The sequence below is a fragment of the Leptodactylus fuscus genome, chromosome 2 (genome assembly GCF_031893055.1).
Source record: "Leptodactylus fuscus isolate aLepFus1 chromosome 2, aLepFus1.hap2, whole genome shotgun sequence".
Taxonomy (NCBI): Eukaryota; Metazoa; Chordata; class Amphibia; order Anura; family Leptodactylidae; genus Leptodactylus; species Leptodactylus fuscus.
The window spans coordinates 111,469,520-111,484,930 of NC_134266.1; the positions used below are offsets into that span (position 1 = coordinate 111,469,520).

The 15,411-nt window shown below is 41.9% G+C and overlaps 1 protein-coding gene across 1 annotated transcript in view; it reads left to right on the forward strand.

The window, feature by feature from the left end:
• NECTIN3 (nectin cell adhesion molecule 3) overlaps nt 1-15,411 on the forward strand; it is a 60,169-nt gene that overhangs the window by 32,120 nt on the left and 12,638 nt on the right. The window contains exons 2-4 of the mRNA XM_075264385.1: nt 1,401-1,742; nt 6,066-6,362; nt 14,233-14,350. Coding sequence (XP_075120486.1) covers nt 1,401-1,742; nt 6,066-6,362; nt 14,233-14,350 — 757 coding nt within the window. The remainder of the gene's footprint in view (nt 1-1,400; nt 1,743-6,065; nt 6,363-14,232; nt 14,351-15,411) is intronic.

Genomic DNA, 15,411 nt, shown 5'->3' on the forward strand with positions numbered 1-15,411 from the left:
CTGTTATAAGCTGTTAGTGTCAGGTACTAATGCAACCCCATAAAGTCAAAGATGCAGGCTTTTGAACCGTATGCTGATGGCAAGCCAGTTGGTCCCTTTACTTTCGAGTCTGCTAGAAACAAAATTTGTGGTTTACATAACGAATTACAAATTTTGATTCATCTGATTTGGTCTATTTTAAATGAGCTTCATTTTAAATGTGACTCCAGTTTTTTGATTGTGTTGATATATGGCTTATTTGAATGGTGCAGCTTTAATTTGCATTTATGGATTACAGAGCTAACTTTTGTTTGCAGTGATTTCTGGAAGTATTCATTAACCTATGCAGTGATTTCTATTACTAATTCATGTCTATTTTTAATACAATGCCACCTAAATTATGAGCATCCAATACTGATGATGGCCTTGTTCACATGGATTTCTTCATATTCTCTGAATCTTGTAATGATGCACTGCAGATAGTTGAATATTCAAAGTCTTTTCAATTCTATGTTGAGGAACATTTTGGAGTTGAAGTCTCCTGAGGTTGTTCCACAAATTTTAGATTTGTTTTTTTAATATTCTAGTAAACCAGCGGTGCATTTTTTTTTTACAGATAAATTGCTGACATCAATTTCTAAATGAGTTAGCCTTTTTTTTTCCATTTCATTTGAAAAAGCTAACTTTCACCCTCTAATATATGCTCTATTTTCTGTTGTTAATAAAGTATGGTTATATCAGATATCAGATTTTATAGCATTTTTTTTCTTTACATTTTACACAACGTCTTAACTCTTAAGATATGGGCTTGTAGATCATGAAACAAACCTGACAGTTGATTTGTTTACATTATTTAAGTCTTAAAACAAAGCAGAACAATGGAAATGCTATCACAGATTGAACGAACCATAAGTAAAACTGATTTTTTTTTATCTCTGTTTAAAAGCATTGGGGTAAATTTACTAATTACTGGTCTCGGCAATCATGTGAGCCTTCCACACTTCTGACTCAATCAGCGTTCTCTGATAAAAAAAAAAAAATCAATGACGTACATGAGTGACTTCGCCTGTCCCTTTCCAGGAACCGCTAAGATCACTAATTCAGTGATTATGTGTGCTTCCGTGCTTCTAGCCCAATGATCTCCAGTCAGGGAAGGGGGACTGGGACCGTACAGTGAAGCATAGGGGACAGGTGAGTATACCTTTTTTATTTTACACCCAACCCTGCTGCCCCAGAGTTTTCTGTATTTCACAGACCACCTCTTCAAATTCAAATAGGGACATTTGGACTAGTATATAATGACTATGACAGGGCATTGTAGCCTAATTGTAACCTAAAGTAAGATGCTACATGTGAAATAACTCTAAAATAAAATACAAAAAGCACAAACGTTAACCGTATGCTTTTTGTTCTTTTTACAGGTACATTTTCTGGCCCTGTTCACGTGGATCCACATGGTACTGCAGTCTGGGGAAAGAACATTACTTTGAAGTGTTTAATTGAGGTCAATGAAACAATAACCCAAATCTCGTGGGAGAAAGTCATTGGCAAAAATGTCCAGACCATAGCTGTTCAGCATCCTATCTATGGAACATCTTTTCAAGAATCATATCAGAATCGAACATCTTTCAAAAATACATCACTCCATGATGCAACAATTGTTATAAATAATGTAGACTTCCCTGATGCTGGGGAATACATATGCAAAGCAGTTACATTTCCACTTGGAAATGTGCAGTCATCAACTACTGTGACAGTACTTGGTAAGTGTGCACGATTACTTGCCATAAATGTGTAAATGTAACATTTAGGTTGATTTCACCCAGAGTTTTTTGCAGTAGGACTTTGAGGCAGAATCCACCTCAAAAAATGCCTCTCATTCTTTTCAGTGGGAGTCAGTTGCAGATTTTTTCCTCCAGTTGAAAAAAATCAACCAAAAGAGAAAAAAAAAAGGCACGTCCTATTCCAATATTACGCTTCGAAAAACACATTGAAATTAGTTAGGAGGCAAAAAAAAGTGACGACGTGTCTGATGTGGTTTTGACAGGGTTCTTGCAACGTCTTTGCTGCTGTCTCTTCTTCCCACTTTCTGTATTTTTCAACAGGCTGGGGGAGTCAGCATTTACTGTTTAATGATGTAGACTTTGCCTTTACCATTAATATTGTGGTTACTAGAAATCCATTATAAATGTAGATAAAATAATATACACAGAAATTGTATATCACATTACACAGGTTTGTATAGAGCACTTAGGCTGGTCTTACACGACTGCATTGAAAGTACGGTCCGCAAGTTACTGATCAGCAACACTAGTTGCTGATCGGCAACATAGACTCCGCAGATGTCCGTGTCCTGCCGCACTCGCCCATAGAGTTCTATGGGCGAGTCCGTGCAGTGCCGCAATTCACGGCCATTATGGACATGTCCTATAAATTGCGGACCACGGTTGTGGCCCGGCCACACCACGGATAAAATATCCGGTGGTGTAAGAGGCCACATTGAATATAATGTGTCTGCAAATGGTCCGCAATTGAAAACCCTCAATTGCAGACCATTTGCGGACTTACATTTATGGTAGTGTAAGACCAGCCTTACTTGCTTCCAGAGAACACACTCAGTATTATCTTTGTGTTTACACATAGAGATAACAGGCACAGCTTCCACAGCCTTTATCGGCAATCTGCAATTAGCTGACCTGATTGTCCTACTGGCAGAACTGTAGATAACAGCAATACCCCTGTGAAGCAGTGACTAATGTTTATCCGTCCTAATTATCGCATAGGTGATGCTCCATGGAAACGATGTGTAAACAATGGAGGGAATAAATTCACATTGCAGGCAAACAAAGCAGCATTGCTAAAGCAATGCTTTTAAAAAAATGTTTAAATAAGCTAGCAGTATAGATGGGATCCTTAAAATGGGAATACCCCTTTAAGGCTAGATTCCCATCTGCATTCGAATGTCCTTTCATAGACTCTATCTCAGTTTCTGTCGTTGGCAAACCTATGATGGGTGCTGCCACACTCTAGAACAGGGTAGTAACTGCACTAATTGATTGTGGGCTTTCCTTTATTACTGGCCATTTGCCAAGAACCCCATAGCACATTTTACTTTGCATTTCAACTGTAAGCCAATGACCATTCAATTGACCTCAAAAAGTGACCCCATTTTATAGATTTATCAGGGAGTATAGTGAGTATTTTGATCTTACAGATCTTTTATAGAATTGGTCAGTGAAGATGACAATATTTCCTACAAAATGTTGTATTAATGCCATATGGGCACACAACCAAGCACAAATGGAAAGGAGCACCACTGAGTTTTTGCTGGAATCTGTTTCGGGCACCATGTTGAATTTGTAGTGTCCCTGATGTACCAGTACCGTAGAAACTCCCCAACAATTGAACCCATTTTGGAAACTACACTCCCTAGGAATTTGCCAAGGGGTAAAGTGAGTATTTTGACCCAATAGCTGTTTCACAGAATTGTTTTCCCATTGGGGACTTGAAAATGAAAACTTTTTTTTCCCAATGAAATATGACTTTTAATTTTTAATTTTCACAAGTCCAATATAAGCATTTTATTTTATTTTTTTGCAAGGGGGCTGGGGAAGGTGAAAAAAAAATCAGCAGCCGCAGCAGTCACATCTAGAGGAGACATCTGCCAAAGCAAGAGCAGATCACGGTGGGAGACTACAGAACACCAGGGACAGGTGAGTATGGGTGGTTGGTTTTTTTTTCTTTTTTGGGTTTTTTTTGGTTGATTTGTATTGCTTTTTTTCTTTTCCACCTTCCCCGGCCCCCTTGCAAAAAAAATCCTGGACACCTCTTTTAAACGAGAACATGCACCCCACGGTTTGTTACACTATTTCTTCTAAATATGACAACACCCCATTTGTGGTAGTAAACTGCTGTATGGGTATATGACAAAGCTTGGAATAGAAAGAATGTTATTTCTCTTTTGGATGGTAAATTTTGCTGGAATAGTTTGCAGATGCCATGTCTCATTTACAGACCCCTAAAATTCCAGTGCAGTAAAAAACCAAAGAAAGTGCAGGATGAATTTATCAAGGGCTTTAGTGATCATTTTAATTGCACCTACTATATTGCTTATGGTTTCAGCCTGTATAATACAGCCGGGACCAGAGGCTAATTCCAACTCTGATGGATTACGTGAGCTCAAGTGAGTCTATTGAGGGATCCATGAAAAATAGCGCATGACCTATTTTTTCAGTGTCAGTTAAATGGACCATCATGAAAGCTGTCTTATGAATGGCCCCATTCACAAACATTGAATTTAATGCAGCATTGCGATGGATGTTGCATTGAATGCTACATTCTAACGAATGTTGTAAAAAAAAAAAAAAAAAAATGCTGTGAAAAATTGATGAAATGGCCCACATTTTGTATTGTATCCATTTCACAGCCATCTGACAGTTTATAGCGTCTGTCATCAATTTTTTTAAAAAAAAAGGTGAATTCTATTTTTTTCCCCATAACGTATCTGTTTTTAGTGGCAGTCACTCTGATGCAAATGTGTTATGTAAAACAGATCCATTGACTTCTACTGGGATCGTGTGGCCATCAAAACATCTAAAAATGGGACATGCCTTGACGCTGTGTAAACAGTGTTACTAGTCTACGTTATGTAATCCTCCTTCGGTACAGTTGAGCAGTGATTTTCAACCAGTGTGCCGCGACACATGGTCGGGTGTGCCGCGGGGAAAGTTCCCCAATTACACTTACCTTTCTCCTCGTTCCCTTCGTTCTTCTCGCCGCTCTTTCTCTCTCTCCGTAGTCTGGCTACGTCATCACATCGCATCTCTGTTAGCAAGACCGCGGAGAGAGAGAGCAGCGAGGGAACGAGGAGAAAGTAAGTCTAATGTGTACACTGTCTGCACAGATGGAGGGGACATGAATCTGGGGACAGACATGGAGAGGACATGAATCTGGGGACAGACATGGAGAGGACTGGGGACAGACATGAAGAGGACATGAATCTGGGGACAGACATGGAGAGGACATGAATCTGGGGACAGACATGGAGAGGACATGAATCTGGGGACAGACATGGAGAGGACATGAATCTGGGGACAGAGATGGAGGGGACATGAATCTGGGGGCAGACATGGAGAGGACATGAATCTGGGGGAAAAGATGGAGGGGACATGAATCTGGGGACAGAGATGGAGGGGACATGAATCTGGGGGCAGAAATGGAGAGGACATGATTCTGGGGACAGACATGGAGAGGACATGAATCTGGGGGCAGAGATGGAGGGGACATGAATCTAGGCACAGACATGGAGAGGACATGAATCTGGGGACAGACATGGAGAGGACATGAATCTGGGGGCAGAGATGGAGGGGACATGAATCTGGGGACAGAGATGGAGGGGACATGAATCTGGGGGCAGACATGGAGAGGACATGAATCTGGGGGCAGAGATGGAGGGGACATGAATCTGGGGGCAGAGATGGAGGGGACATGAATCTGGGGACAGAGATGGAGGGGACATGAATCTGGGGGCAGACATGGAGAGGACATGAATCTGGGGGCAGAGATGGAGGGGACATGAATCTGGGGGCAGAGATGGAGGGGACATGAATCTGGGGACATAGATGGAGGGGACATGAATCTGGGGGCAGACATGGAGAGGACATGAATCTGGGGACAGATAATGAATGATAATGAAATTTTGTGTTCATCGAAACAGGCCCAGGTTTCACACTGAGTGAGTATAAATACATTTAGAATCTATATTATTAACTATATGTATAATATGTACTGTTTTAGTGTCATTTTGTGCCATTTTGGTTGGTGGTGTGCCCCGGGATTTTTTAAGTGTAAAAAGTGTGCCGCGGCTCAAAAAAGGTTGAAAATCACTGCAGTAGAGTACTATAATCTGTCAATTCCTTTGCTAATGAGTAAATTTACTGCTTTTCCATTTTCTTCTTGAATGCTATTCTCCAGGCTATATAAATAATTTGCTGTAAAATACATAAGTTGACTTGATACATTATGTATCTATTTGATATAATTAATCTTCTGCTTTTGTGATTGAATTGTGCACTTTTATTTTTTAGTTGAACCTACTGTGAGTATAACAAAAGGACCCCATGTGTTAATGGATGGTGCAAATGAAACTGTAGCAGCCACCTGTACGGCTGCCACAGGAAAACCTGCAGCAGAGATATATTGGGAAGAATCTCTTGGGAGAGCAGAGGCCACTTCTACAACATTTGCAAATAAAACTGTGACGGTGACAAGCCAGTACAAGTTAGTCCCAACCAGATTCGCAAGGAGGAGAAACATAACCTGCATCGTAAAGCACCCTGCTTTGGAAAGCAATATTAGGTATCCATTTACATTGGATATACAATGTGAGTACAATCCTCTGCTTTATTTCTGTTGATAAAACCTAATTTCTTTTTTATGCATGTGATGACTACCTAATGGAATTGTAAAACAGAAATGGCAGAAATCATGTTTTGTTTGTTTTCTTTTCCACATACAATACACTTGTGTATGTTTTATATATAAATAAATATAAATCCTATGGATCTGTTGTCAGGGAACACGTTAACCCCTAGATGTCGCTAATCTGGCCATTTACTTTGCTCTAATACATGATAATGCACAGATTAAAGTCAAAGTCGGTGGTTTACAACTGCTCCTGTAGAAGTGATAAGTGCCGGCATCTCCATGATGAAGTTATTGTCCCTGAGTTACCCTGTGATACGGAAAGCTTTTATGACTTTTATCATCACTTTTATCAACTCTTTATGGTGACCACATTAAAGTGAAATAGCCTTCCCATTCACATTGTGGTAACAGAACTTGTTCCCCTTCCAATCCCTCCATTCACCTTCTTCCCCAGGTCTGCACTGTCAGCAGGGAGCCTAGCTAGAGATAACAGAAGCAGTTTACAGTCCTTTACTATTCTAAATTATTGGTTAATTTAATGCTAGGTTCACATCTGCGTTCAGGTTTCCTAATCCACTTAAAAAAGTGGTTACTCGTAGAAACCAGCGGACCCCATAGACGATAATGGGGTCCTTGTGATTTCCACCAAAAAGGGCAAAAAATGCAGAGTGAAAAGTACTGCTTGCAGCGCTTTTCTCTCTGAATTTTTCATGTGGAGAGGGGAACGGAATCCCTGTACAGAGAGCGAATGCTGGTGTGAACCCAGCCTAAGCCATGCTGGATATAAAACCATATAAGGCCGGGGCCCACCGTGGCATTTTACACTCTGTTCAAGATGGACTCTTGCGAATCCCATTCACACATTGGAAAAAACAAGCAAAGTTTACTTATTTTTTCCCATTTTATACCATTCTTCTCCTTATAGCAAAAAAAAAAAATCCACTTGTTTAAAAAAAATAAGTGTGCTTATTTCAAGCCTTACGTGTCCTGAAAAAAACATGATAAAAATAGTTATGCAAAGTCATTAAAAAGGTATTGCTGTGTAAAGCAATGCATACCAAAGTCCTAAATTTGGCCTGAGCATTGGGGCATCAATGACTCTTGGTACTGAAAGGGTTATAGAGGTTGTCTCCCATCAGGTCAGCCACTGTCTATATACCTTATAAGAGCAAATGGAGGCAGTAGCGGGGAGTCATAATGAATGGTGAATTTAAAGTAGATCTACAATTACAAAACATTTTTTCATAAATGAATAGTTAGGTGAATTATTCCTTCTTCACTTATAAGATGTTTTCCTTCTCTCCACTTTTTTTTTTTTTTTTCAATTTAAGTTTAATTGAAATTTTCAATAGAACATGTGAACAATAACACAGTAACGGTTAAAACAAAAAAGCATCTACTATGTTGTCTTAAGTATTGCAATTCATGAGCAAGGCCGTGTTAGCCATTAAGTGCAGTCTAGTAATTAGGAGCAAAAAACTTGGAGATATATGAGATCGAGGTACAGTGGGTACGGAAAGTATTCAGACCCATTTAAATTTTTTCAATCTTTGTTTCGTTTGCTTATAGATCAGGAGTCTCAAGCTCGTGGGCCACTTGCGGCCCCCCGAACAATTTTGTGCGGCCCGCACAAGCCTAGGGACGCCGGATCCGAGTTGAATACATTGCGAGATGATTATATCCACTAGCCGCTACGTTCCGGCTAGTGGACATATAGGCGCGATGTGATGACGTCACATCATCACATCGCGCCTACAGGTCTATTAGTGAAACTGCAGAGCGCGGCGGGGGAGCGTTGGATGGTGAGTATAAGTGTTTTTTTGTGTGTTAAAGAGGACCTTTCACCATTTTGCCCACAAGCAGTTCTATATACTGCCGGAAAGCTGACAGTGCGCTGAATTCAGCGCACTGTCGGCTTTCTCGATGTGGGCCCAGTGTGAAGAGCTTACAGTCCGGTACCGTAGCTCTTCTATGGTCAGAAGAGCTACGGTCAGGGCGATTGGCTGTGCTGTGAGAGCCAGGAGGAACGCCCCCTCCCTGATAATGCTCGTCTATGGACGAGTACTGCGAGCAGATGGAGGGGGCGTTCCTCCCGGCTCTCACAGTACAGCGCGATTGGCTGTGCTGTGAAGATGGACGCCCTTCTGACCATAGAAGAGCTACGGTACCAGACCGTAAGCTCTTCACACTGGGCCCACATCGGGAAAGCAGACAGTGCGCTGAATTCAGCGCACTGTCAGCTTTCCGGCAGTATATAGAACTGCCTGTGGGCAAAATGGTGAAAGGTCCTCTTTAAACATTGAGGTGGAATGAAGGGGCTCATGACACTGGGGGCAGACGAAGGGAGGGGGGAGAACGGCATGACACTGGGGCAGAAATGGAGGGACATAGAGATGGGGGGACATGAATCTGGAGGCAGAGATGGGTGGACATGAATCTGGGGAAAGAGATGGGGGGACATGAATCTGGAGGCAGAGATGGGGGGACATGAATCTGGGGGCAGAGATGGGGGGACATGAATCTGGGGGCAGAGATGGGAGGACATGAATCTGGGGGCAGAGATGGGGGGACATGAATCTGGGGGCAGAGATGGGGGGACATGAATCTGGGGGCAGAGATGGGAGGACATGAATCTGGGGGCAGAGATGGGAGGACATGAATCTGGGGGCAGAGATGGGGGGACATGAATCTGGGGGCAGAGATGGGGGGACATGAATCTGGGGGCAGAGATGGAGGGACATGAATCTGGGGGCAGATAAAGGGTGTATATGTAACTGGGGGAAAGATGGAGGGGGGACATATAGTTTACGGGTGACTGTAGGAGGATTATACAGTGTGGGGGCACGAATGGGCGGAGTCAACATAAAAGTGGGTGGGGCTAAATTTGCCGCGGTGCGGCCCGCCGACTGGCTGGGATCTTGCTCTGCGGCCCACATGCTGAGTTGAGTTTGAGACCCCTGTTATAGATAATGAACCATCACTCGGTGTTTATAACTGGTGCCCAGAAAAGGCTTCTCACAGCCATTACAAACAATAAAAAAGAAGAATTTCCTGCACTCAAATGATATGCTTCCAGTGTGAAAAGTTTATTCCGACAAAAATACAGACGTTTCGGTCAGATGCAGACCTTCTTCAGTGTGTCGGTAAGGAGTAGGTTGGAAGCTAAAAGAATTGGAATATGGAGTCCACACTTCCTCATTTGAGTGCCGGAAATTCTTCTTTTTTATTGTTTGTTTCATTTGCTAAAATCAAAAAAAATCATTTTATTTCTCTTTAATGTACGCTCAGCAGCCAATCTAGACAGAAAAAAAAAAAACAGAAATGTGGGTATTTTTACTAATTCTTTAAAAAAGAAAAACTGATATATCACATGGTCATAAGTATTCAGACCCTTTGCTCAGTATTCAGTATTTGCCCCCTTTTGAGCGAGTACAGCCATGAGTCTTCTTGGGAATGATGCAACAAGTTTTTCACATCTGGATTTGGGGATCCTCTGCCATTCTTCCTTGCAGATTCTCTCCAGTTCTGTCAGGTTAGATCAGGGGTAGGGAACGTACGGCTCTCCAGCTGTTGCAAAACTACAACACCCAGCATGCATACTTACTCTGCTGTTCTTGGAACTCCCATGGAAGTGAATGGAGCATGTTGGGAGTTGCACCCGGAGAGCCAAAGGTTCCCTATCCCTGGGTTAGATGGTGAACATTGGTGGACAGCCATTTTCAGGTCTCTCCAGAGATGCTCAATTGGACTTAGGTCAGGGTTCTGGCTGGGCCAGTCAAGAATGGTCAGAGTTTTTCCGAAGTCACTCCTTTGTTATTTTAGCTGTGTGCTTAGGGTCATTGTCTTGTTGGAAGGTGAACCTTCGGCCCTCTCTGAGGTCCAAAGCATTCTGGAAGAGGGTTTTCTTCCAGGATATCTCTGCACTTGACCGCATTCATCTTTCCTTCAATTGCATCCAATCGTCCTGTCCCTGCAGCTGAAAAACACCCCCATAGCATGATGCTGCCACCACCATGTTTCACTGTTGGGATTGCATTGGGCAGGTGATGAGCAGTCACACATACTGCTTAGAATTAACGCCAAAAAGTTAAATCTTGTTCTGATCAGACCAGAGAATCTTATTTCTCATAGTCTGGGAGTCCATCATGTGTTTTTTGGCAAACTCTATGCAGGCTTTTATATGTCTTGCACTGAGGAGAGGCTTCCTTTGGGCCACTCTGCCATAAAGCCCCGACTAGTGGAGGGCTGCAGTGATAGTTGACTTTGTGGAACTTTCTCCCATCTCCCTATTGTAGCTCTGGAGCTCAGCCACAGTGAGCTTTGGGTTCTTCTTTACCTCACTCACCAATGCTTTTTTCCCAAGATTGTTCAGTTTGGCTGGACGGCCAGGTCTAGGAAGAGTTCTAGTCATCCTAAACTTCTTCCATTTAAGGATTATGGAGTCCACTGTGCTCTTAGGAATGTTGAGTGCTGCAGAACTTCTTTTGTAACCTTGGCCAGATCTTGCTGAATATTCCACTTCTTTGTCTTAAGCTCACTCCTGTACTGTGCAGTGTGGTTTAAACAACCTTGCTGTATTTGGTTGAATCTGAGCTGAAAGTATATCCCTGTACTTTAGAGTTCATCCTTCTGCTCGTGTTTTCTTCATATCATCCATAAACACTAGTGACCCAATGTCATTGGAAGCCATGCATGCCCATGCAATCACACTTCCTTCACCATGTTTTACAGAGGATGTGGTTTGGTTTTGTTCATGAGCTATTACAAGCCTTCTCCATACTTTCTTCTTCCCATAATTCTGGTTACAGGTTGATCTTAGTTTCATCTGTCTGAAGAATGGTGTTCCAGAGCTGGGCTGGCTTCTTTAGATGTGTTTTGGGAAAGTCTAATCTGGCCTTTCTAATTTTTAGGCTAATTAAAGATTTGCACTTTGTAGTTCCCATATAGTCTTCTCTTTATGATAGACTTAGATACTGACACATTTACTTCCTGGATTCACTTGGGTAGATGTTCTGAAGGTGTTTTTCTTTTGTCTTCACCATGGAAGGGATTCTGTGATCATCCACCACTGTTGTCTTTCTTCCATGGATGTCCAAAGTCTTTTCGAGTTCCCGAGCTCAACAGTGTTTTTTTTTTTGTTTTTTTTGTTTTGTTTTTGTTTTTTTTAACCACAATGTACCGACTGTTGTTTTGACCACTCCTAACATATCTGCCATCTCTATGATGCATTTGCATTTTTTCTTTTTTCTTTTTTCTTTCAGCCTAGTGATGGTCTGTTTAACTTCTATTGAGAGATTATTTGACCACATGTTGTAGATTCAAAGCAACAGCTTCTAAATGCAGATGCCACACCTAGAATCAACTCCAGACTTTTTTACCTGCTTAATTGATGATGGGTTACTGAGGGAATAGCCAATGCAGTCTATTAAATAGCTTTTGAGATAATTGTCCAATTACCTTCGTCCCTTAAAAAGAGGCAGCTACATTTTACAGAGCTGTAATTCCTAAATCCTTCCTCCATTTAGTATGTGAATTCCCTCAAATTAAAGCTGAGAGTCTGCACTATAAGCCCATATGAATTGTATAACTATATTTAGAATGTGTTTTAGTAAACTGGTGTCACTGTTTGAATATTTCTGCAACTATCTGTATGCCATCCGAGGAAAATACTTCTATAGGTGAGGGTCACAACATCTAAAACACCGCTGCTTGCTTTGATCACACTTTGTGAACATAGTTATATTTTCATATAGCAACATTGTCCAGAATTAGTTTTAAAATCTACCTCCCCTACTCTAGAGATGGTCAACAATGGGGCATTCTTAAAATGGGCTAATTTATATCTAAATAGCTACTCAAATGGGAGGTTACACACTCTCTAATGTTGATGGCCTATTCTTAAGCTAGCTGGACGCCCAAGACCCCTGCAGATCAGCTGCTCCAGGACAGCACAGCTCATGGTAACATTTAGATGCTGGGAGCCACATTGGCAACTCTCCATACAAAGCTATGTCCATGGGACAGTGCTGCAGTACCTATAGCTACTGCTGGTGTGTAAATATTATCAGGAGCGGTGCTGTCCCAGTACAGATGACATGCAGGCGTCCCAGGTATCAGACCCTCACACATCTCGTATTTATGGCCTATGGTAAGGATATTAGAAATATTAGAGTATTAGAATTTAAGCAGCCAAGTAAACACATCTGAACTTGTCTTGTCAGATGTCACATTTCACTTTTTTGCAGTCTAAGTTATTAAAACAAGAGGAAAACTCCTGAATTAATATTATTGTTGGGTTTCAACAGCTGAATAAATTACAGTACCAGAAATTTCACTTTGTATTGTACCCGTGTATTCTGGAAACTGTGTAACACATCCGAGCACTACAAAAGCCTTTTGTATAAATGCACCATTTCTGTTATTATTAGACTTTGCTAAGCTGCTGGAACTTAAGAAAGATAAGTGGCAAGGAAGTGTCCCTTGTATCACTGTTTATTCTTTGGTGCTGCATGATGTTCATATCAGACTAAGGCTTTGATACGGAAATATCTGGATAGTGAAATGTGAACATTTGCCTAAAATCAGGTGTTGTCTAACAAGTGACTAACCATGACTGCCTTATTAGGGTAAGTGAGCATTCCTTCAGGCTTTTCTGGAGTCAGACAAAATGTATAAATGGAAAAAGCTTGTACACAGATGCTATATTTACACATTCCTCCGTGCGTTGCTTCACTGCTCATCTTTCCATGTGTATTGCCCTAATTCTAGCTGTGCTCTTATAGCAGCAGATGTTGGAAGCAGCCTGTGGTTGGAAATAAACTTCTGTGTTTTGAAGATAATATTTTATACACGTTAAGAAGTGAGAGATGTTTTGTTAATTTTTATTTTAAAAAACTCCACTTGCCTTATCTGTAAGGCTTTGTTCACATCACTGCAACAAGCCATAGAATCCTACTTTTGAATGCCCAGGAACAGCATTCAGGCCTATACCCCAATGGAATTAGTTACTTTAATAGGTTGCATCGAGTCATAAGGATTCAACTATTGAGACATTTTGACCTGCATTTTTTTGTATACTTTTTGTCAGTCAGACAGAAAAACATAGTAGACAACAAGGGTTTGTGCAATGAAAAAAAAATGGGCAACAGAAAACAGGTCAACCAAGGGGCAACATGGTGGCTCAGTGGCTAGCACTGCAACCTTGCAGTGCTGGAGTCCTGGGTTCGAATCCCCCCAGGAACAACATTTGCAAGGAGTTTTTATGTTCTCCCTGTGTTTGCATGGATTTCCTCCCATTCTACAAAGACATACTGATTGTACATTGTGATCCCTATAGGGGGCTCAAAATCTACATAAAAAAACCCCAAAAAAACAAACAGGTCAACCAGAATCCAATGTACTCCATGTACCCTATTGAAGTGAATGAGTCCGTTTCAATACATGTTTAATTTCTGTTTTGGGGTACTTGGATGTATACTCCTGACAGAAAGCCCCAGAGGAAAGATAAGAGATGTAAACCTAGTCTTACAAAAGGAAATCTTTGTACAGTTAGAGTCCGATTGTCCATCACTACAATGTGAATAAACTACAGTTTCTCTATACCAAAAATACGCCTATTCTAAAGTGGTTCATACATGTGAGAGAAAGATCAGCCAAATGTGCCAGTATTAATGGTAACAGTCAATGATCTCCCTTATTAGGGCTCTGCCAACTGCCCCATCCAATATTGGGGGTGGCAGCTGGCAGAAGCTTACTCCCTTATACTCATCAAAGTAATAAGCAGAATTTTTGAGCCTAAACCTGATGTAAAACTTATCTCTATTTTAGATGCTCCAGAAGTTTCAGTTACTGGCTATGATGGAAATTGGTTTGTTGGCAGAAAAAACGTCCAACTAAAGTGTAACGCTGACGCTAATCCACCTCCCATGGACATAAAATGGACCAGGTACACTGATTTTACTTCAGTTACAATGGTTTGTTATATCATGTGCTTGCCAGTCTGTGTTATAATACATTGCTATTTGCAGGCACTAACGGTAGACACAGCAATTCATAGACACAATATACCGTATTTTTCGGACTATAAGACGCACTTTTTTTCCCCAAAATTTTTGGGGAAAAGAAGGGTGCGTCTTATAGTCTGAAGGTGGCGCCTGGCATCCGCTGTAATAGAGAGGCGGAAGCCGGCAAGTGATAGACGCCATTACAGGTGCCGGGGCCTGCGACATCGCTGCGCTCCTCTGCCCCGCATGAAGCCAGCAGCGGCAGGGGCTCCTCCGTGCCCCCGCCGCTGGCTTCATGCAGGGGAGAGGATCGTAGCGATGTCTCAGGCCCCAGCGTCTATCCCTCCCCGGCATCCGCCTCTCTAGTACAGCGGATGCCGGGTCAGTATCAGCGGCCCCTTCTCCCCCGGGGCCGGTCCCCACCGGCCCCATACCTGTAAAGTTGCAGGCCGGCTCCTGCGCGGCAATATCGCAGGAGCCGACCTGTTCGGGTGACAGCCGGGAGCCTAATGAAGCTCCCGGGCCTGTCACTGCTATATATTAGTATTGCGGCTGGGTCTATGACCAGCCGTAATACTAATACACAGAATGTCCCATAGACGGCAATACAGTTGTATTGCCGTCTATGGGACTTGCGATCAAGTGACCGCAGGTTCAAGCCCCCGGGGGGGAATAAAATAGTAAAAAAAAAAAAAAAAAGCTTTAAAAATATGAAATAAATAAAAGTTCTAAATCACCTCCTCTTTTTTTTTTCAATACAAGGTGATCTAAGCAATAGATATCCCCCAAAATGGTATAACTAAAAAGTACAGCTGGCGCCGCAAAAAAACGCTCTATGCGTCCCCGTACAGCTGCAGGGTCACCTGTCAATGTGGCCTTGCAGCTGTTGCAAAACTACAACTCCCATATATTAAATATTTTACCAGTTTTTGCTTCAAAAATTTTTTTCCCTATTTTCCTCCTCTAAAACCTGCGTCTTATAGTCCGAAAAATACGGTAAACT